General features: G+C 58.6%; 2 protein-coding genes across 2 annotated transcripts in view; one reads left to right on the forward strand and one right to left on the reverse strand.

Moving 5' to 3' along the window:
- Positions 1 to 5,381, reverse strand: part of CATSPERD (catsper channel auxiliary subunit delta) — a 58,058-nt gene extending 52,677 nt beyond the window's left edge. Inside the window, exons 1-4 of the mRNA XM_012646126.1 lie at positions 5,308 to 5,381; positions 3,344 to 3,398; positions 1,990 to 2,066; positions 1,454 to 1,514 (exon numbers count right to left, since the gene is read on the reverse strand). Of these exons, the coding sequence (XP_012501580.1) occupies positions 1,454 to 1,514; positions 1,990 to 2,066; positions 3,344 to 3,398; positions 5,308 to 5,381 (267 nt within the window). The remainder of the gene's footprint in view (positions 1 to 1,453; positions 1,515 to 1,989; positions 2,067 to 3,343; positions 3,399 to 5,307) is intronic.
- Positions 5,382 to 5,919: 538 nt separating this feature from the next.
- LONP1 (lon peptidase 1, mitochondrial) lies at positions 5,920 to 22,873 on the forward strand. The gene is made up of 18 exons (XM_012646213.1): positions 5,920 to 6,429; positions 9,488 to 9,576; positions 10,161 to 10,280; positions 10,503 to 10,737; positions 12,347 to 12,408; positions 12,833 to 12,962; positions 13,166 to 13,249; positions 13,524 to 13,744; positions 15,499 to 15,637; positions 15,836 to 16,014; positions 18,496 to 18,583; positions 18,820 to 18,942; positions 19,020 to 19,136; positions 20,181 to 20,321; positions 20,423 to 20,588; positions 21,102 to 21,319; positions 21,392 to 21,556; positions 22,512 to 22,873. The coding sequence occupies exons 1-18, from the start codon at positions 6,001 to 6,003 to the stop codon at positions 22,686 to 22,688; spliced, it is 2,883 nt and encodes a 960-aa protein (XP_012501667.1). The 5' UTR covers positions 5,920 to 6,000; the 3' UTR covers positions 22,689 to 22,873.
- The last annotated feature ends 27 nt before the right edge of the window (positions 22,874 to 22,900 follow it).

The following is a 22,900-nucleotide window of genomic DNA, read 5'->3' on the forward strand; positions in this document are numbered from 1 at the left end:
TCTGTTGCCCGGACTGGAGTGCAGTGGCATCGTCATAGTTCACTGCAGCCTCAAACTTCTGGGCTCGAGTGATCCTCCTGCCTCAGCCTCCTGAGGAGGTGGGACTGCAGATGCATGCGCCATCACACCTGGCTAATTTTTCTATTTTTTAATAGAGACGGGTTCTTGCTCTTGCACAGGCTAATCTTATAGTCCTGGCCTCAAGCGATCCTCCTGCCTCAGCCTCCCAGCATGCTAGGATTACCGGTATGAGCCACTGCACCCAGCCTGGTATTTGACTTCTTGAAGGAATGTTTAAAAGTGTGACCACATCAAGTATAAAATTATATAAAAAGTACATTAAGTGCCAGGATGACCTTCAGTTGCATAATTTATATGGCTTTTTTTTTATTTCAGCATATTATGGGGGTACAGATGTTTAGGTTATGTATGTTGCCCCTGCCCCCCCCATTTATATGGCTTTAATCCCCACTAAAGTAAGCAATTTTTTTGTTTTGTTTTGTTTTTTAAGAGACAAGGTCTCACTCTGCTGCCCAGGCTGGAATGCAGTGGCATCATCATAGCTCACTGCAGCCTCCAACTCCTGGTTTCCTACTTCTCTCTCTCTTCTTCTACCCGATGTGTAGAATCAATATTCCCCAGAGCCTCTTGTCGCTGAACACGTGATCCCTGGGTGACTGTGAACACGACCACAGCCATGTCCCCCAAACACCAGATCACGAGCCACGATCCTCCATCCTTTCCACCAAATCCTCCCACATGGTCAACCCAGGAACTGGAGGGCCACCTTGAACTGCCTGCTCGCTTTCATTCTCCACACCCTGTGTGTCGTGTCCACACGTCCTGCTGAATCCGCCTCCGCCTCCTCCTCCTCTGTGTCATCCTCCCTTCTGTTCAGGCTGTATCACATTTACTTTGTTTTGTTGGCCTGGGCTGTTGTAAATTCTATTAGTCCCCCGCCTCCGTCTCTTCCCTAGTCTGGGCCCCTCGGCAATGCTGCTAGATTGGTGTCTTAAATACGAACATGAATCATGCAGCCCCAAATCCTCCACTGCCTTCAGGATGAGGGTAAACATCTTGGCATGGTGTATATATCTGGTTTTCTAGGCTGGTACCCCGACCACCTCAGGTGCATGCTGAGTATGGCATTGCCATTCCTTTGAATGCTCTGCTCTAAGCCCATATACTTTTGGCTGCCCCCCGCCAACCCCATTAAACTCCTATTCAACCTTCAAAACCCAGCGGACTCCTATTCATCCTTCAAAACCCAGCAGACTCCTATTCATCCTTCAAAACTCAGCAGGCTCCTATTCATCCTTCAAAACCCAGTTTTGGCATCAACTCCCCAGTGGGAGCTTCCTAAGCATCTTCTCCTCCAGTGCTGCCCCAAGAGCACTTATATCAAGCATCTGTGAGTGGTGGTACCACACCATACCGTGGTCGTTTTACTTACCTGCCAATCTCTTTGTCTCTCTTCCTCTGAACCCAGCCCCTGGCTATGGACTCCCTGCAGGCTAGCAACTAGCAACAGAGGGCAGAGCCATCTTCTCTAGTGCTTGCTGAATGAATGAATGAAGGCAAAGCTAAAGTTTTAATAAAAAGGAAGGTCACGGAGGCCGGGCGCGGTGGCTTACGCCTGTAATCCTAGCACTCTGGGAGGCCGAGGCGGGCGGATCACTCAAGGTCAGGAGTTCGAGATCAGCCTGAGCAAGAGCAAGACCCCGTCTCTACTAAAAAATAGAAATGATCTGGACAACTAAAAATATATATAGAAAAAATTAGCCGGGCATGGTGGCGCATGCCTGTAGTCCCAGCTACTCGGGAGGCTGAGGCAGGAGGATGCTTGAGCCCAGGAGTTTGAGGTTGCTGTGAGCTAGGCTGACGCCATGGCACTCACTCTAGCCCGGGCAACAAAGTGAGACTCTGTCTCAAAAAAAAAAAAAAAAAAAAAAAAAAAGGAAGGTCACGGTACATAAAGCGGCGGCTCACCCAAGATATACAGCTACATTTTTCTGGCAAGGATGTTTAATCACGCGTGTTGTCGTTGATGGGAAATACAGGACGTCCTAGAGAGAGAATCACAAAATCTTAAGAATATCAATAACAGTAAACAGCGGACAAAAACAACTTCCTAATATGCGACATTACAAATGTAAAAGGCAAAATCTGGATTAGGCATGTGGATTGTATCAATGATATTTTCCTGTTTTGGTACGGTACATTTTGGTACGGTACAATAGTCGTGACAGATGCGGCCACTGGGAGAATGGGAAAAGGGTCCCTAGCACCTCCCTTTATTATTCTTGCAACTTACTGTGAATCTACAATTATGTCCAAAAGCATTTTTAAAAATTCACCGGGGAAATTACTCATATCCTATCTCATTCCTAGACATGTTATACGGCCTATTTTCAGATGATCAGCTATGGGAAAGAGAGGCCAGTGAATGAAAACTTAATGCTAACATGTGAGAAACCGGTCACTTGAAGATTTAGTGGCTGATACAACTTCTGAAAGTATGCAGCTTTGTCAACAGGGAGCACATTTGAACTGACAGATTTCTTTTTTTGGGGGGAGTGGTTAAGCTTAGGGGTAGGGTGTTAAGGTTAGAGTTAGGGTTTGGGTTTAGGGTTGGGGCTTAGAGTTAGAGTTGGGGGGTTAGGTGCAGGGTGTTAGGGTTAGGGTTGGGTTCGTGTTTTCTGGAATATTTTGTTCTTCGTGCATTTTAAGTACATATTGGGTAAAATGACGTTTCCTGCCGCACGATGTTAGGTAAACAAAGCCACAGGCTTTGTCCTCTGTTACTCTGTATTTGAGAACCAGAGAGAGGAATAGACAGATCATTGGGTAAAACTTCAGATAATCTGAGTTCTAAACCCACTTGTACCTCTTGGCTTTGTTCAGATAACTCGATCTCTCTTAACTTTAGTGAAATGGGAAAGATTAATCCCTACTTCAAAGGGCAGTGGGTTTAAGGATTGGATAAAGTAATGTTTTTTTTTGTTTTGTTTTGTTTTTTACTGAGATAGGGTCTCCCTCTGTCGCCCAGGCTGGAGTGCAGTGGTATCGTCATAGCTCACTGCAGCCTCCAACTCCTGGGCTCAAGTGATCCTCCTGCCTTAGCCTCCCGAGTAGCTGGGACTACAGGCGCGTGCCACCACACCCAGCTAATTTTTCTGTTTTCTGTAGAGACAGGGTCTCGCTCTTGCTCAGGCTGGGGGTAATGTTCCTAAATGCCTGGCAACACTGGCACCCAAGAACACTAGGAAATGTTAGTTCTGATCCAGTGATTAGATAGAAGCGACAGTCGAATGTAAGGAACGTTAAGTATGAAACCACATACCCCATCAACTTTCTGCACGGTATTTAACACTTTTCCTGTCCTCACTGTGCGAGCACTAAAGGTAAGCAACAAGAGAGACCATCTGTCAATTTTTATTGAATATTAAGCATGACTTCTCCTATCTGGTTGCCTCGGGGTTAACACTAAAGTACCTGTTCTTCACACTTTTAGGGGTAGGGGAGCCCCTAGAAAACTGAATGAAACTGTGGGCTCTCCTCTTCCAGAAACAGACATATGTACATGCAAAAATATAAATATCATTCCAGAGAGTTCCTAAAGGCTCATTCACAGACCTCAGCTGAGGCAGCTTAGGAACTCCTGCTCCTAGGTATTCGGGGTTATTTTTAGGGGATTTGCGGTAACTGGAACGATTACATTGTTTACAGTGGAGGTTCTTAATCTTGAGTGCATTGGAATCACCTAGAAGGCTTGATAAACCATGGTTCGCTGGACCTGACCTCCGAGTCTGATTCAGTAGGTCCAGGGAACTGCATTTCTAACCAATTCTAACAAAGTCCCAGGTAAGCCTGATTGTTGCTGTTCGTCCAGGGATTACTCTTCGAGAACCGGTGTGGGGAAAAGGGAGTCTTGGATGTAACCCACCTTTTCAGACCTTGAGACAACTCCTACTAGTAAATCTTACTGGAAAACCTTACTCCTACCCACTTACTAGCTACTTGTCTTAGGCAAGCATGTCTTTAATTTCTCTGGGTCTGTTTTCACTTCTATAAGATAAGGTTAAGGAATCACGCCCCCAGGAACCTTGCTGTAAAGATCAAATGAGGTCACGCACTGTAAGAACATGTTTACTATCCCTCTGGCAAACAGGTCCCTGCTGAATATGACAGTTCGCTCCAGGCAGGAAGAGATCCCTGAGGTCAGGATCTGAGCTTCAGCAACTGTCTAGCCCCTGTGGCACTTTGCACGCGGTATCCACTAACCCTGCGGTCGCCAATCCCTGGGCCACAAAGCTTCATCAGTATTTACATCGCTCACCGTTCCCCCGCCCCCCAAGTCCGTGGAAGAACTGTCATCCATGAAACTGGTCCCTGATGCCAGAAAGGTTGGGGACCGCTGCACTAACCTAACATTTACTGAAATTTTAAAATGTACTGGATAAGGAGTGAATAAGATAAATAGTCTACGTCCTCACGGAACTAACACCCTAGCACAGACAAGAAACAATTTGTCAAAAAATAAATGAAAGCAGATAGTGGTAGGAAAAAATACCAACGGGGAAAGGGGAATGGAAAGGCAATAGATGAGGAGGGAGCTTTAAATAGGGGAATGAATAATGAGGAAACCAGTCGTGGAGTGTCAGGCAGAGGGAATAGCAAGCGCCAAGTCTGGACCCCGGATGGCCTGGCTGGAGCGACCTGAGAGTCAGGGGCGCGGTTCTCAGATCCTCGGGGAATACCTGGCAACGCCTAGCAACATTTTCAAGTGATTTGTCAAGCCTAGGGAGACAGGCACTATTGGTATCTAGTGAGTGCAGGCCAGGGACGGTGCTCAACGTGGCACAATGCACAGGACGGCCTCCAGCACAGAAAATTACCCGGCCCCAAATGTCAGCAGCCCTGATCTGTAGAAACCATGATCCTCAGAGGGACTGCAGGCTGTGCAAGGAGCTTGGGTTTTATCCTGCGTGTCAGCGACAACCAGGGGAGGGCAACGGGAAGATCAGATTCATTTACAAATAATTCCTCTGGCTGCCGGGTGGAGAATGGGCGGGACAGCAAAGCCCAGGGCGGGGGCGGAGGAGGTGGCCTGAAAGGTTAGGAGTCGGGCCAAGGTTCTGAAGTCGCAATGAGAGGACTTGGTGGTGGGCTGAGAGGTTGGGGTGGGGCGGGAGTAAGGCGGCCTCAAGGTGGATTCCTAGGAGTCAAGTGCTAAGACTCATCAGGTTGGGGAAGCAGCCCCCACTGGACCCCTGGCAGCACCCCGGCCCCGGAGGGCAGCCCCACCGGCACAGCGGCTGAGCTCTGACCAGCGGACAGAGCCGCATAGTCGCCGCCGCCACCAGCACCAACACCAGCATCTCGCTTAAACGCCTGCAACCACCACTGCCCAGCAACCGCTGCGGGGCTCTATGCACAGCCCGCGCATGCGCACAAACGCGCCACCAAGGCTGGGCATGCGCACACGGTAGCCCCGCTCACGGGGCATGGACTCTGAGCATGCGCAGACGAGTACCAGCAAAGCCCATATTCACGCGCCCCAACAGGCACCCAGCGCTTGAGCATGCGCACACAGCCACCCATGAGCCGGGTAAAGTTTGAGCATGCGCACAGTGTCTCCCGGGAAGCCCAAACCCACCAACCACTACGAGCCTCAGAGCCTAAGTATGCGTGTGTCACCCGCGCGGGCAAGTGAACGCACAAGCCTGCCCACAAGTCCCCAAAGACTGCGCTTGTAGCAACACTAATTTTTTCTAGGGGCGCTGGCGCGTACGCCGAACCTCCCACGTGACCGGAAGGGGACTTGAGAGGGCTAATTGGGAGGCCGGAATTGGCGTAGGTGGTAAAAGAGCTCGAACGCCGTCCCCTCTGCTCCGCGTAGGCCCCCCCCCCGAAGCAGCACGTGCCAGACGTCACGCGCGCTCCAGCCCGGCAGACGGAAATGACGCAAGTTGTGCGCGCCGCTAGTATGGCCGGGCTATGGCGGCGGGCACAGGCTACGTGCGGCTGTGGGGCGCGGCGCGGTCTTGGGCGCTGCGGCGGCCCATGCTGGCCGCCGCCGGGGGGCGGGTCCCGGCTGCAGCCGGAGCGTGGTTGCCCAGAGCCCGGCGGGCCTGCGACGCCTCCTCTCCTTGGGCGCTGTGGGGCCGAGGACCGACGACCGCGGGCCAGTGGCGGGGGTTTTGGGAGGCGAACAGCCGCGGCGGCGGTGCATTTTCGGGGGGCGAGGACGCCTCCGAGGGCGGCTCGGAGGAAGGGGCCGGGGGCGCTGGGGGCAGTGCGGGCGGCGGGGAAGGCCCAGTCATAACGGCGCTCACGCCCATGACGATCCCCGACGTGTTCCCGCACCTGCCTCTCATCGCCATCACGCGCAACCCGGTGTTCCCGCGTTTTATCAAGATTATCGAGGTAATGAGAGTCCCCGCCTCACCCTCAGTTTTCCCACCTCTGCAAGCGGTGGGTTGGACCGTGGGATCTCTTAGCGCCCTCATGCCTCGCAACTTTTCCTAGACTCGAAATTTCTCAGTTTCTCGCGTCTTTGCTCACCGCTAGCTTGGAGACCTTGAGCCAAATTCCTCCCCTTTTCAGATCTCTTAGGGTCTGTTAGATGAGAGGAGTTAAACCCGATGAGCTTGGGACTGTCCACTTGAGTCCCGGCCCCGGTCATAGAAATTCGGACCCGGGAGGGACCAGAGCAATGTTGCGGCAGTGTTGTTACTTTATGCTTACTTGGTAAATGTTTTGTAACAGCCCCTACCCCAGGCGTTCTGAGCCCCGCTGGGATCAGGATTCTTGAGTGCTTACTATGTGCCAGATAACTGTTCTGGATGCTGGGGATATGGCAATGAACAAAACAGACAAAAATGTTTGCCTTTGAAGCTGAGTGCCGGAGCCAAGAGTTCAATTCCAGGCTGGACAACATGGCAAGACCCTGTCACTTAAAAAAAAAAAAAAGAAAAACACCATGGTCAGAGTGTTTTTGACCATGGAGTAGGTACTGAGAATATTGTCCTGAACAAGTCAGACAGTCCCTGGCCTAAGGAGCTTACGTTCTGGTGGAAGAAATGACCTTTTAGACTGAGAGCCTTAGTGGGTGGGGTTGGAGCAGGGTGATGTAACAGCGAGAAAGCAGCGAGTGCAAGGAAGTTGAGCCTTTTGAATAGGAAGAACCCAAATGCCTTCTCCCCAACCCCTTCCTCTCTGTTTAAAAAGAAAAAACATGTGGTTCAGAATCAAGGACTATAAGGTTAAAAAAAAAAAAAAAAGAAAAGAAAAGGAAAATACTGATGTGGAAAGTGGAGTCCTTGGAAAAGAAAGGTTATCTCTGAACTGTCTAAGCAAGGTCATAGGGAGAGTCTGCCTCTGCATTCAGCCTCTCCCCTCACACTGTAGACGCTGCTGAATAAATCTTGAGTATCCCTTGGAAGGGGCAAGGACAGTATAGAACGGCAGCAGCCAGCCAGTGGGGAGGGGACAGAGGGAGTTTCTCCTACAGCGCTGATTACGTGTGTCTGAGCCACCCTTCCATAAAGCCTTTTCTTGCCGTTGAGTAGTGGTTACTAGCGCAGGCCCCAGAGTCAGGCCCTGTGGTGTCCTGTCCTGGCTCCGCCACCCCTAGGTCCATAACCCTCAGCAAGTTATTCTTCTGGGCCTCCATTTTCTTACCTGTGAAACGGACATAATAATAATGTCTTATTTCTTAGAGCTGTTCTGAGAGTGAAATAAGGTCGCACGCGTAAAGGGTTTAGGAACCCCCGTGCCCGGGGGTTAGTGTACCTCAGTAACATCTGCTGCTGCTGTTTCCTACGTGGTCACTTCTCACATTTCGGAGCCCTGCCCTGGAAGCTTCTTTCCTCATCCTTGACCCTGCCCCTGGCATCCTCTTTCTCCTCCCAGGCCTCTAGAGCCAGAAGTCTTCACCAGATCTAGTCCCCTTAGCCCTGCAAAGTGACAGATACCCTTTGCTGCCAGCACCGGAGCAGAGAGAGGAATCTTCCAAGAGACCGCTTGTCTGTCCACCTGCAGCTAGCCGGGAGGGTTCAGTGAGTCGCTGTGGATAGCATTTGGGAGACTGGCATTTGGTATTCACTGTATTTCCGTTGGTGATCCTTTGTAAATAGCCAAAAGGGTTCCTGCCATGGCAGGTTCTAAGGACACAGCAGTCTGCTGTTGGTGGTGGAGAAATTGAGGGCCACTTCTTTCAGACCCATAAATGTTTCTGAAACTGTTAGCAACGCTCCGTTTACTCTTGACTTTGTAATTGACACTGACAGTGACCTCTGAGCATAGAACTGTGGCTCTTAAGTTTTGGTGGGTATGATGCCCTTCTCTTGGATGTTACTTTCTTCCCAGAAAAAAATACATCTGTAGCATCAGGAATTTTTGAACCACAAGTTAAGAGCCCCCAAGTAGGGAGTGAGTTAAAACACTGGCTCTTAAAACGTGGTCCTGGACCAGTAGCATCACCTGGGAGCTTGTTCGAAATGCAGATTGTTGCCCTCCCCACCACCCCCACCTCCTGAATTGGAGACTCCAGGGGTGGGGCCCAGCATTGAGGTTTAACAGGTCCAGCTAAGCGTGGTGCCTGCCGAAGTTTGAGGGCCATTAAGTTTAAACAAGGTCTGGCCTGGGAGTTAACACAGGTTTGAAAGAAATCAGGTGAGCCCGAGGAGATCCTGCTCCTTGCTGTATCCCAAGCTTCCTAGAAGATGTTGCCCCGAACCTGCCATTGAGATGACGTCAAGAACGGGCTGTGATCCTGGGAGTTTGGGGGTTTGGTGTTGTCTTTCTGACATTAATAAAAGCAGAATGGTTCCAGTTTTCAAACCAACATTTTGCCACCGAAATCACTTTTGAAAGTGGGTGTTAAATAATTCCTTGGTTCTTCCTGTTTACTCTGAATTTTCTTTAGGAAGGGATGGGCATGCCTAGGGATGTGGCTAGTAAATCAGACTCACTCCATTTGCCACTGCCGTCCCTGTCTGGTGGGGTGGTTTTTTTTGGTTTAGGGGTTCCTGGACCAGGGTGATTAGTGTCCCAGATCAGATTAGCATGTCCCCAGAGAAGCAGCTAAAAACATCAGAGCTGCTGTCAAAAATGTCAGCCAAGGCTGGGCTCGGTGGCTCACGCCTGTAATCCCAGCACTCTGGGAGGCCGAGGTGGGAGGATCACTTGAGCTCAGGAGTTCGAGACCAGACTGAGTAAGAGCGAGACCCTGTCTCTACTAAAAATAGAAAAAATTAGCTGAGTGTGGTAGTGCACGCCTATAGTCCCAGCTACTTGGGAGGCTGAGGCAGGAGGATCGCTTGAGCCCAGGACTTTGAGGTTGCTGTGAGCTAAGGTGATGCCTCGGCACTCTAGCCCGGGCAACAGAGCAAGACTCTGTCTAAAAAAAAAAAAAAAAGAAAAAAGTGTCAGCCAAAAAAACCCTACCCTGCATTTCACTCTGGGGTCATTGTCGTGCTAGGTTAAAAATAAGAAGTTGGCTGAGCTGCTAAGAAGGAAAGTTCGTCTTGCCCAGCCTTATGTCGGCGTCTTTCTAAAGAAAGATGACAAGTAAGTGTCATTTTTCCTTCCTCCCTTTGTTGAAGTCGCCCAGGAGTATAGCTCGCACTCCACAGTGTGGTTTGACCTAAAAGCAAGGAAAACCTCCAGGGGAAAGGCTGAGAACCTGGCAGACCACCTTCTTAGCCTCGGCTGAGCACTAACCTGCATTGTCAAGGTGGGGGGACATTAACGTCGAGGACCCGGAGTGATAAAACGTCCCCGCGAGGATGCTTCGAAAGCAGAGCTAGGCGGGCACGTGCAGTGGCTCCGGACACATCCACCTTGACTCCACCAGCAGTCAGTTCCGCGTGTGTGTCCCGAGTCTCCAAATTGGAGTAAAAGGGAAGCAGAATCCCATGTGGCCCCACCCTAGTGGCTGACTTAGCGAGGCTGTCACCACTGATGGCAGGCGCGATGTGGCAGACGCTCCTCTGGAGTCCGGAGCTCCCGTGGGAGCCGAGGGGGCTGCTCTCGGTTTTCAGTAGCGGCCGGTGGGGGTGTCGCCTCTCTCGTCCTCCTTCCCCTCAGCCTGAGACGTCCCGCCGAGCCCTGGCGCCTGTGTGCCAACTCTCCCTTCGTATCCTCTCCCTCAGCAACGAGTCTGACATCGTGGAAAGCCTGGACGAGATCTATCACACAGGGACGTTCGCCCAGATCCACGAGATGCAGGACCTCGGAGACAAGTTGCGCATGATCGTCATGGGACATAGAAGGTGCGTGGGGCCGGGCACAGTGGCTCACACCTGTAATCCCCGCACTTTGGGAGGCTGGGGTGGGAGGATCACTTGAGCCCAGGACCAGCCTGGACAACATAGCAAGACCCTGTCTCTACAGAAAATTTAAAAATTGGCCAGGCGCAGTGGCACGTGCCTGTAGGCCCAGCTTCTTGGGAGGCTAAGGCAGGAGCCTCACGCCGGCGTCACCCCTGCCTTCAGGATTCACATCAGCAGACAGCTGGAAGTGGAGCCGGAGGAGGAGGAGGAGGTTGAGAGTAAACAGAAGCCCCGGAGGAAGGCGAAGCGCGGCAAGAAGGAGGCGGAGGAGGACCTGAGCGCCAGGCGCCAGCTGGAGGCAGCGGTGGAGCCTGCCTCTGACTCCCCCAGCGAGGTGCTCATGGTGGAAGTCGAGAACGTCATCCACGAGGACTTCCAGGTGACGGAGGAAGTGAAAGTAAGTGCACGCGTTTGTCACGCGGGGCTCCCTTGAGTGGGCCCCAGCACCTCTCCGAGCCGTCAGGTGCCACCTTGAGCCACACACCTGGGGAGGGCCTGGTGTGTCTCGAACAAAGTCTCGTGGAATGCATAGCACACTTTTCCTGCCTGGAGTCCTTGGAGGGCACTGGGATCAGAGGGTCAAGGAAACGTGCTGGGGCCTGTAGCTGCTGGTGAAGGAGGCAGGATTTGAACCCAGGTCCAGCCCCGGCTCCGCTGTGCAGAACCCTCCGAGGTGCCTTCTGTCCTGGCTCCATCCCACCACGGCGGGAGGCAGGGCAGGGAAAGCAAGGACCCGTGGCCACGACAGGAAAGAGCGACAGCCTTTTGGCCACCCTGGTCCCCAGACCTAGGCTGCCCCGCCTGCCTTGCACAAGGAGCCCGTTTTCAAGGTGGGGAGGCTCCCCATGGGGACGATCTGCCCTCCGTGGGTAGGTACGATTAGCAGAGCTGGAAAGGCCTGGACTGTGTCTGCAGCTCCTTACGTGTGTGCCTGGTGGCCTCAGCCTCCCCCGAGCAGAACACAAGCCAGGGGGACCAGCAGTGTTGGTCTGACCCTCTACCGGTCACTGTCGGCCATGGCACCATGTTGGATAGGATTCTGGGGCTGCTGCTAAGCTTGGTGGGAAGGAGTGCTGTGATCGATTGGTGATGTCTGCCACGGGCGCCAGAAGGGGCCCAGCCGCACTTGCCACTGGCCTGGGTGGACGCTTTTGTTCTTTGAGGTCAGCACCATAGTGGAAATGTCCTATGACTCTGGACTGTTAGCCCTGGTGGCTGTTGAACACTTGAAGTACGCTTGGTGCGAATGAGGAACAGAACACAAAATTCTGTTTCACTTTAACTCGTTTAAATTTAAACGCCACCAGGCACGGTGGCTCATGCCAGTAATCCCCGCACTTTGAGAAGCCAAGGCAGGAGGATCACTTGAGGCCAGGAATTTGAGATCAGCCTGAGTAACAGAAAATGAAAGGAAAATAAATTAGCCAGGCATGGTGGTGGCACCTGTAGTCTCAGCTACTCGGGAGGCTGAGGCAGGAGGATCGCTTGAGCCCAGGAGTTGGAGGCTACAGTGAGCTAAGGTGAGGCCACTGCACCCCAGCCTGGGTGACAGAATGAGACCTTGTCATGCCCACAGTGCCCGTGGCAGAAGGGGTCCCTCCGTCTCTATAGAGAGCATGGCACCAGGTTCCGGGAGGTGACCTGCAGGCTGGGAGCCCTGGTGACACACAGGCACACCTGGACAAGGAAACCTCACAGCCTGGGCCGTTCTGGCCAAGGCTGAGAAGGGGATGTGTCGGCTGTAAGGGCAGTGCTTAAAATAAAGGCATAAAGACTCCACTGCCGCCACCTTTCCTCCTCCGTGGTGGCTTGTTCTAAGGACAAGGCTCATGGTGTCAGTTTTGCTCTTTTGGCCCCTTGTCCCAGGGACGGTGGGTTTTGGCTCCATTCTTCAGTCTCCAGGGCCATCCTTGGCTGGGGAGTTGGTGGGGCACAGGTGGGAGGGGTGCCCTGGTCCACAGCCCCCCGCCGGGCCCCAGTGACCCACGTGGCCTCCCCCTGGCTAGGCCCTGACCGCCGAGATCGTGAAGACCATCCGGGACATCATCGCCTTGAACCCTCTCTACAGGTGGGTCTCCCGCGTACACAGCTGGCCCAGCTGGGGCCTGACCGTGGCTCTTTTGGAAGCTGGGGGCTTTCTCGGAGTGTCATCCTGGCAGGAGACCTTGCTGGGGCCGGGGATCTGGGGACCCTTCCTGGGTAGGCCATTGTCATCTGGTGGAGGGGGAGCCGATCCCGGCAGGGGTGAGGGCACCGCGTGGCCGCCCGAGGGGGCCCCTGGGGTTGGGGCGAGTCTCTAGACCGGGACGGGCAGACCCCGTTGGTCCTGAACTTGGCTGGGCCGGGCAGCAGAGCTGGCCCCCGGCGAGCATCCCCACGGCCTTGCCTAGAGGTCCCGAGGAAGAGGAGACTGGGGCCGAGTCCCTGTCGGGGGCCACAGCCCAGCGGGGAGGGAGGCCCTGGCCACCCGGCAGTGTCCCTCCGTCCCCCAGGGAGTCCGTGCTGCAGATGATGCAGGCTGGCCAGCGGGTGGTGGACAACCCCATCTACCTGAGCGACATGGGTGCCGCGCTGACGGGGGCCGAGTCCCACGAGCTGCAGGACGTCCTGGAGGAGACCAACGTGAGTGCCCACCCTGTCCCCTCCCCGCGCGTGCCCCGTCTTTCCACACAGCTTGCAGAGCTGGCCTTGCCAGGCAGGGCCGGGCCTCTGTGCTGTGGTGGGGTGGCCACGTGGCCCCAGCAGCGGCTCTCGAGGTGCCATTGCCCCACCCCCTCGGCTCCCACGGGGAGGAGCCAACTTCTGACCGTCTCGTGTCTCGGCAGATCCCCAAGCGGCTGTATAAGGCCCTGTCCCTGCTGAAAAAGGAGTTCGAGCTGAGCAAGCTGCAGCAGCGCCTGGGGCGGGAGGTGAGCCCGGGCGGGGGTCCTGCGGCAGCTCTCGGGCTCCGAGCACAGACGGGTGGCACTGGCCGAGCCGGCCGCAGCGCGCTGAGAAGTCTCGTCTCGATGTTGAGGGCCACGTGCCATCGCTGCTCTGTTCCGGGCTGTGGACCCGTCCCTGTTAAATGCGGGGCTGGTCCCAGGCTGGGCGAGGCGTCCCGGGGGAGCTGCGGGGCGGGGGCGGGGGCCGGGGCCGTCCCCTTCCCCGGGCGGCGCATAATGAAGTGTGCAAAAAGTTCAGGTGGAGGAGAAGATCAAGCAGACGCACCGCAGGTACCTGCTGCAGGAGCAGCTGAAGATCATCAAGAAGGAGCTGGGCCTGGAGAAGGAGGACAAGGATGCCATCGAGGAGAAGTTCCGCGAGCGGCTCAAGGAGCTGGTGGTGCCCAAGCACGTGATGGACGTGGTGGACGAGGAGCTGAGCAAGCTGGGCCTGCTGGACAACCACTCCTCGGAGTTCAAGTGAGCCGCGCCCGCGCGTCCTCTCGGCGACCCGCCCGCCTGCGGCGCTCACGCTCCCACCGTGGTGGCGCTGGCGGGCTGGGCCGTTAGCGTCCCCGCTCTACAGACAGGGAAACTGAGGCTCGGGGAAGTTGAGTCGGGGACCGGGGTCTCCGAGCTGGTAGACGGCGACAGGGATTTGAACGCGGGGACACCTGGCTCTGAGCCGGGAAGGGACCGAGTCGTGCGGCAGCCCTGGCCGTGCCCGGGGTGTTTTCCGCACGGGTCAGCTCTCCAAGGGGGGGGCCCTGAGCTGCTTTCTGCAGCGGCTGGGCCAGCCCCGCCGGGGCTCAGAATGTCCAGGGGACGCTGGAGTCTGCCCACAAGGACCCTGCGACGCGCCGGTTCCCTCCGAAGGCCGTGGCTTCCACTCCCAGGGTGCCCCCGACCTCTCTTCTCGGGCTGACCGTGCTGTGAGCTTAGTGCCTTAAAGCAGCACTGTGTCATCGTACGGTGCGGAGGGCACAGGTTCTAAGATCATGGCGTGGCAGGGCCCGTCCCTCCTGGGGGCTCCAGGGAGAACCCATCTCCCGCCTGTCCCAGCGTCTAGCGGCCGTCCTTGTCCCTCGGCTCGGGGCCCTTCCTCCCCCTTCAGAGCCAGCAGCGCAGCGTCTTCCAGTCTCTCTGCCTCCGACCCTCCTGCCCCTCGTGGGAGGACCCTGTGCTGACACTGGGCCCCCGGGTCATCCAGGGTGACCTCCCGTCTCAAGGTCCTTAACTGCATCCCACACGTGGGGGTCCCTTTGCCGTGTGAGGCGGCGTGTGCACAGGCTCTGAGGGTGAGGATGTAGATATTTTGGGGGCCACTCTGTTCCCTCACCGGCGCGTCAGCCCCCCCCGGGTCTTGTGACGGTGCCTGCTCGGACCAGGCAGGGTCCTGCAGAACCAGACGCCCCCGCCTCCTAGGAGCTGAGCGGGTCTGCGAGCTGGTTCTGTCCCAGCTTCTGGCTACCATGGGGGGACGAGCCCACTCCGGTTGCCTGGGGGGTGTCTGCCCCTCCCTGAGCGCCGTCCACCAGCCCTCGGAGCCCCCATCTCACTGAGATGCCTGCGACAGGCCCCCAGTGACCCAGCCCCTGCCCGGAAGGTTTTGTGCAAGGCCTGAGGCAACTTCATAGCCGTGAGTCCCTTCCGCGGGGACTTCACGTGTCCCTACGATAACATCTCCCGCTGTGTGTCCCAGGCCTGCTGGCCTCTCCCGGTGCGTCTTGTGTGCCAGAGGGTGAGCTTGGTGGCAGCTCACCCCGAGCCACCCAGTACCTGGACATGGGGCCACCTGGCCTTCCTCAGTGGCCGTCCTCCCCTTCCCCAGACCGGCCCACGCCAGCAGCCCTCACTGACCGCCCCTGGCCCGCGGCGGGTGCCATCTGCAGTGCACGGCTCCCAGCCTGCAGCGTCCCTCTCTGGCAGCGGACGTGGCCTTGTCCCCTCTTTCCCCACTTGCCCTGGGTCAGGTTTCTCCTCTTCTGAGCCTCACCCCCTCTGTGATGCCTGCTCAGCCCTGGACAGACGGCTGGGCCTCTGTGCGCTGCCGACAGCGGCGGTCGCAGACCTCGAGCCCGTCCCTCTCCGCGGTGCCTTGAGCTTTGCGAGGGGCAGGCAGGGCACTCAGGTCGGGAGCCGCGAGAGCCCCGGTGGGGTCCCTTCCAGGATGGACCCTCGGGGCAGCGAGCAGCACAGGACCCCGCTCACCAGCTCTCGCCTTCCTGCGGCAGCGTCACCCGCAACTACCTGGACTGGCTCACGTCCATCCCGTGGGGCAAGTACAGCGACGAGAACCTGGACCTGGCGCGGGCGCAGGCGGTGCTGGAGGAGGACCACTACGGCATGGAGGACGTCAAGAAGCGCATCCTGGTGAGGCCACCTGCCCCCTCCCTGGGCCTGGGATCCCCCGTGCCGTGGGCTCAGCCGGAGCCGCCTGCCGGGGGAGAGAGGCCCGCCACGGTTTCCTGGCACCCAGTCGTCCTGTCGATTCGGAGGGCGCCTCCTCTGGGGCACGGGTGGCCGGCAGGAACCCGTTGCCGCGCCCGCTGAGCCTGCCTCCGCCCGCAGGAGTTCATCGCCGTCAGCCAGCTCCGGGGCTCCACCCAGGGCAAGATCCTCTGCTTCTATGGCCCCCCCGGCGTGGGCAAGACCAGCATTGCCCGCTCCATCGCCCGCGCCCTGAACCGCGAGTACTTCCGCTTCAGCGTCGGGGGCATGACTGATGTGGCCGAGATCAAGGGACACAGGTAGGCCTGGCCTCGTTCATGCTGCCCCCTCCTGCCGGACTCAGCCTTGCTGTTGGGTTTCAGTCCCCTCTGGGTTGACCTTTAATATTTGCTGGAGTGATTTGGGTTGCAAGCAACAATTCCGCTTGTGCTGGAGTAACTGAAATGTCCAGGCGGTGGGTGGACTTCAGGCCTGGCTGGATCCAGGTGCTCACACATTGGCAGGAATCTCCATGTATCCATCCCTGGGAGGGCCCCTTGGGCAGGCCCTCGGCAGATGGCTCCGCTAGTCCCAGCTCATGTCCTGCCTTGGTCCAGGGGTGGGGGGCTGCCCTCCCTGAAGCCTGTGGCCTGGGGAGGACGTGACTACTGTATATACCAGAGAAACCTCAGCACCTGTCTGGCCTCTCTCCTCCCTGGTCAGCCTCAGGCCTGGAGCAGGGGCCAGAACCCTCTGTGTGCGCGTCCCCACGCTGCCCGGCCCTTCCGGTGGGCAGTGGGTGGTTGCTTTCTGCTGGGGCTTCCGGCATGCTAGCCACTGCAGATGGTGGTTCTTTGACCACCGTAGTCCTGGCCAGAGAGGTGTGTGAAGCTTCGGTTTATGTCGGCCTCCAGTTGCCATTCTACAGGGTGTTTAGTTTGTGTTTAAAAGTTAACGTTTCTGGCCGGGCGCGGTGGCTCACGCCTGTAATCCTAGCACTCTGGGAGGCTGAGGCGGGCGGATTGTTTGAGCTCAGGAGTTGGAGACCAGCCTGAGCAAAAGCAAGACCCTGCCTCTACTAAAATTAGAAAGAAATTAATCGGACAACTAAAAATATATAGAAAAAATTAGCCGGGCATGGTGGTGCATGCCTGTAGTCCCAGCTACTCGGGAGGCTGAGGCAGAAGGTTTGCTTGAACCCAGGAGTTTGAGGTTGCTGTGAGATAGGATGACTCCACGGCACTCACTCTAGCCCAAGCCCAGGCAACAAAGTGAGACTCTGTCTCAAAAAAAAAAAAAAAAAAAAAAAACGTTTCTGGTTTCTTTAAAAACATCAGTAATTCAGACCACCAGGGCTCGCAGCCCTCCCTGGTGGCAGTGGGCAGAGCCAAGCCTCGGCTGCCTGCCTGGCAGGGAGGGGAGAGGCCCCCAGCCTCCGCTGTGTCCAGGCCCCCCATGCAGCATCGACTGCAGGCCTGGGGCGGTGCCCCTGTGCCCGGGACGGCAGGGCAGCTGCTGCAGGCCCTTGGTCAGGGCTGGGGTCTGAGCTGGGTGCAGCAGGGTGACGGTGGAGGAGCGGGCGCCAGGGCCCCATCAGCCGGTCCAGGTGTGTGGTCTAAGGCAGGCCCTGCGGGAGTGCCGGGAGCTGCAGGCAAGGACCCCTCGCTGGGGGTGAGACCTTGGCAGGGCTTCCACACTGGCCTGGGCGTCTGACACTGGTGTGAGTCACCCAGAGAGGGACAGAGGGGAGAGTGTGGGCAGGCGGCCATATGTGCTGACGTCCATCTGGGTTTCTGAAATGAGGCCAAGGACAGGAGACTGCGGAGGTGACGTGGATCATGTTGGCAATAGTAGTGATAACAGCACACAGCCCTCTTTGGCTCCCACCTCCCTCAGGGTCAAAGCCCAAGTCTTCCCTATGCCCAAGAAGGCCCTGCAAGACCCGCCCTGTCCCCTCCCTCCCCTCCTCCCTCTCTCCCCTCCTTCACTCTGCTCCAGCCACAGGGCCTCCTCTCTGTGCCTCCAACACACCAGGCCCGGTCCTGCCCCAGGGCCTTTGCACAGGCTGTGCCTCTGCGTGAATGCTCGTCTGTCAGACCCCACGTGGCTCCCCTGTCACCTCCCTTGCTCAAGGCCTCTCACTAAGACATTTCTTAGCCCACACACATGTGCACACACCTAATGCCACATGCACTCCCCTCCCCCCATGGCAACCCCCACGTTTTGTTTCTTTGTGGCGTACAGAAAGTCCTTCCTCGTGGGTTCCCCTCTAGCTCCTTTTTGGTCTGTCTGCCCCGCTGGGCCACAGGGCAGGATTCCAGGACAACTCTGGTTTGTTCCCTGCTGAGGGTCAGGCACCTCTGCCGGGGTGGGGCAAGTGCCAGCATGGCTAGGCCCTGGGCTGGGTGCCTGTCACGCCTGCTGTGCCCCAGTCTGGCCCCAGGCGCTCGCTCTGTTGGGCGGGAGAACTCTGACTGGTTCCACCGTGCCAGTGGGAGGTGCCGGCTGGGGACGGACCCGGGGGAGACCGGGCTGAGGGTCAGCGTTGCCATGGCGCTCGCAGGCACAGGGAGAGCTGGGGCGAGTGGCCAGCGTGCCCCACAGGCTGCCGCGCACCTGGCAGCCGCTGGCTTTTATGCAGCCTGTGCCGCGACCACGTTGTGTGGATTTCCTCGTGGCCTCTTGCGAGGGGCCCCAGAGGGGGCACGATGTGCTGAGGGCCTGGGGTCTTGGCCCAGCCGCGGCCCGCGTGTGGGCAGTGGGGCCCCGGCGAGCCGCTGAGCCCGCTGTGCCTGCCGCAGGCGGACCTACGTGGGGGCCATGCCCGGCAAGATCATCCAGTGCCTGAAGAAGACGAAGACGGAGAACCCCCTCGTCCTCATAGACGAGGTGCTCGCCCCGCGGGGAGGGTGGCCCGGGCCCTGGTCCCTCCTGAGTGTCTGTGAAGCTGGCTCTGAGAACAGGCCCCACCCCGCCACCCCCTGTCCACAGCCAGGACCCCCTCCGAGCCCCAGAGTGTGGTCCCTGCCCTTGCTGGGGGTGTCCCAGCCCGGCGGGCCCCCACTGGGCGTGCTTGGCCAGGGGTGTAGGGTGGGCGCCAATGCCACCTGCTTGTGCTGTCCCAGGTGGACAAGATCGGCCGTGGCTTCCAAGGGGACCCGTCCTCGGCACTGTTGGAGCTGCTGGACCCCGAGCAGAACGCCAACTTCCTGGACCACTACCTGGACGTGCCTGTGGACTTGTCCAAGGTGGGGCCACGCCCACCCGGGGGCCTGGGCGGGGAGGGGCGGGGCCGGCGGTCCCAGCAGCTCGGCGCCGCCCCCAGGTGCTGTTCATCTGCACGGCCAACGTCACCGAGACCATCCCTGAGCCGCTGCGGGACCGGATGGAGATGATCAACGTGTCTGGCTACGTGGCCCAGGAGAAGCTGGCCATCGCGGAGGTGGGCCGCCGCCGGCGCAGCAGGGGCCCCGCACGTGGGGGGGCGGCAGGGCTGCTGGGGGCTTGCCGGGAGCAGCAGGTGCCACGGAAACAGGCGCTGAGCCTGCAGGAGTCCGCCTTGGGTGCCAGGGCCCGGGCCTGGGCCGTGAGAATGCCAGCGTGGGTGTCGCGCTCTGCCGCGATGGGAGCATCCCCGCGAGGGCCCTCTGCTGTGGTCACATGCGCTCGGGTTCCCTGCGCCTGGGGCAGCCGTCCGGGTCGAGTCCAGGGCGGGCCCTGCCGGCTCCTGGTGCCGGGAGTGGGGAGCTTCAGCCAGCTCAGAACCGGGTCAGACCTGTGGCCGCTGCTTGGCGTGACGCAGGGCAGGGGGCGTCCTCAGTGAGCAGACAGCCGAGTCCCTTGCTAGAGAGGAGCCTTGTGTTTCTGAGTCTTTTCGTTCTAGAAAGGGGCTGAGCACCTCTCTCCCCCGGGACCCCTTTTGCAGCCTGTGGTAGGCGCTGGGTCGCAGCGCTCAGGGCCCCGCTGGCAGCCTGACTTCCCAGAGAGGGGGGCTTGTTTGCAGTTCCCGGGGGGTAACAGGGGAGGGTCCTGGGGACTCCTTGAGGCTCCAGGACCGACCCCAGCATCAGCTGGCAAATGCAGGGTGACACACATGGCTCTGTTCCTGTGTCTCAGACACCCTTGGCTGTGCCGTCACAGCACAGACCTGGCAAGAATTGTGCTGGGTGACCCTGGAATCTCCAACCCAGTCCCCATCCTGTCTGCCAATAGCAGCCACCACAAAACCAGTCAGCTACCGCTTGGGACCTCAGTTTATACATGGGCCAGCCCAGGGGAGCCAGGAGGCCTTCCTGGAGGAAGCGGCATCTAAGATGACATCTTGCGGGGGGCAGGAAGTGGATCTGGGCAGAGGATGTGGCACTAGCAGAGACTGGGGGCCTCTGGGGCATGAGGGGCGGCAGGGCTGCCTGGCCAGGGGGTCTGTGGCCTCTCACGAGAGAGGCACTGGCTCTTGACCCCGAGGTCTGACGGCCCCCGCCTGCAGCGCTACCTGGTGCCCCAGGCCCGCGCCCTGTGCGGCCTGGACGAGAGCAAGGCCAGGCTGTCGTCGGACGTGCTGACCCTGCTCATCAAGCAGTACTGCCGGGAGAGCGGCGTCCGCAACCTGCAGAAGCAGGTGGAGAAGGTGAGGGCAGCCCTGCCCCTGCCCCGCAGCCCCCTGCCTGCCGCCTCGGCGCCCCCTCCGCCTGCCCACCGGCGCCCACCTCGCCTCCCCCGCCCGCGCAGGTGTTGCGGAAGTCGGCCTACAAGATCGTCAGCGGCGAGGCCGAGTCCGTGGAGGTGACGCCCGAGAACCTGCAGGACTTCGTGGGGAAGCCCGTCTTCACGGTGGAGCGCATGTACGACGTGACGCCGCCCGGCGTGGTCATGGGGCTGGCCTGGACCGCCATGGGTGAGCGGCCGCCCCGGGGGCCTGTGGCAGGCAGGGGCTCCAGCGGGGTCTCGTTCTTCTGCGCCCCTCGGTTGTCACGCCGAGAGGACTCAAAGCTTTTCTCGTTCTGTCCAGAGCAAGCACCTCCCACCTTCCGACCTGGGCACTGTGGGGGTCCTGGGGATTCGGGTTCGCTGAGGGAAAGGATGTGACCACGCAGGGCAGTGGCACATGATGAGCTTTATTGGGGTGACACCTTGATAGGTTTGTAGGTGGGGGATGAGGAGCTCCTTGACACGAGACCATCCAGGACCCTGGTGCTGGGGGCACCACAGCCCCGGGCTGACCCCTGTGGCCGGCAGCCGCCGGGCGCTGTCTGGGGCGCAGGGCAGGCTCTGGGCGGCCGGGACCCTGCGCACTTGAAGCGACTGTGCACGAACTAGCCTGGCCGCTGGCGTGGTGGGCAGTGTCGGGAGGGTGGGCCGGCCGGGGCCAGCGCCCCCAGCATTCACGGGCTCACCCCCCACCCCCCAGGAGGCTCCACATTGTTTGTGGAGACGTCTCCAAGGCGGCCACGGGACAGAGACCCCAAAGGCGACAAGGACGGCAGCCTGGAGGTGACCGGCCAGCTGGGGGAGGTGATGAAGGAGAGCGCCCGCATCGCCTACACCTTCGCCAGGGCCTTCCTGATGCAGCACGACCCGTCCAACGAGTACCTGGTGACCTCACACATCCACCTGCACGTGCCTGAGGTGGGTGTCCCTGCCACGACCACCTGCTGCCCCGCGGCCGGCGCCACCCGCTCACCTGCCTCTCCCCACCAGGGCGCCACCCCCAAGGACGGCCCGAGTGCTGGCTGCACCATTGTCACGGCCCTGCTGTCGCTGGCCATGGACCGGCCCGTCCGGCAGAACCTGGCCATGACTGGTGAGGTCTCCCTCACGGGCAAGATCCTGCCAGTCGGTGGCATCAAGGAGAAGACCATCGCGGTGAGTGGCCTGTCCCCGTGTCATGGGGCAGACATCGGCTGCCATCCATAGTGCCGTTGTTTAGGTGTCACAGATAGGCAGAGGAAGGGAAATGGCCCATTTTGCAGATGAGGGAAGTGAGGTAGCCTCGCCTAGATCCCTTACTGAGCTGGCTGCCCTTCCACAGCAGTTCTCAGCCTTTATAAGACTTTGGAGAATGCTCTAGAACCTTCCCATAGGAGGAGGACTCTATCTGGGCTCCCTGCTCAGCCCAGCGCCCAGTGCGAGCTGAGCCACGGGGCAAGAGCAGAGGTCGGTCTGTTCCCAGGTACTGAGCAGGTGAGAGGACTGAGCAGAGTCTGCAGCCCCTGGTCCTTCCTTCCCAACCCAGCTCTGCCTCCATCCTGGGCTCAGAGCTGAGCCAGCAGCGCAGTGCTGCCCTGCCCTCCCTGGCTGGTCAGATGACAGCAAAGTGGGAGGTTAAGGGAGTCAGCTAGTGCTGTGTCCCTGAGCCACTGCCCTCCAAGGTTTGCAGCTCAGGGGTTGGGGACAGCAGCAGCACCCAGGCTGTGGGAGGGACTGCCTGATGCCCGGGCAGACTGTGTGGCTTGAAGATTATGGGGGTGGGTTGTGCAGAACATGGGCTTTGGCCCCAAGGCAGGTGGGAGCCATGGAGGGCTGTGGGCAGAGGAGGGACAGGCCCGCACTGGGGTGCTCACAGGCATCCCCACCCCCCCAAAGTGTGTGGCATTTTCATCGCTACTGGATATTCAGCTCCCGGGTGCCAGACCTTTAAATGCAAAGCGGTGGATGCCGTGATTGTACTGAACTCGGGGAACCGTTCCCACTGCCCACCCCTAGCTGGAGGGGTGGCGAGGGGACCAGGCCTGGGATGGGGAAGGTGGCGGGTCACGGCAGTTGCTACCCAGGGTTTGCAGCAGGGCTGACCCAGGACCACACTCTCCCTCCTCCCCAGGCCAAACGCGCTGGAGTGACGTGCATCGTCCTGCCAGCGGAGAACAAGAAGGACTTCTACGACCTGGCGGCCTTCATCACCGAGGGCCTGGAGGTGCACTTCGTGGAGCACTACCGCGAGATCTTCGACATCGCCTTCCCGGAGGAGCAGGCCGAGGCCCTGGCCGTGGAGCGGTGACTGCGGCCCCAGGACTGCTGTTGGCAATGACAGGCCCAGCCTGGGACACACGTGTGAGGCAGGGGCGCGCAGGCCTGGCAGCTGAGCCACCAGAGGCTCAGCCCGGTGGCCTGGGTTCAGCCAAGGGACCTCAATGACGGCTTAATCGGAGTCTGCACCTGTGCGCTATTTAATTACGATTAAAGATCGTGCCCCGCCCCAACGCCAAGGGC

This window comes from Propithecus coquereli, unplaced genomic scaffold (assembly GCF_000956105.1).
Source record: "Propithecus coquereli isolate 6110/MARCELLA unplaced genomic scaffold, Pcoq_1.0 Scaffold241, whole genome shotgun sequence".
Lineage (NCBI taxonomy): Eukaryota > Metazoa > Chordata > Mammalia > Primates > Indriidae > Propithecus > Propithecus coquereli.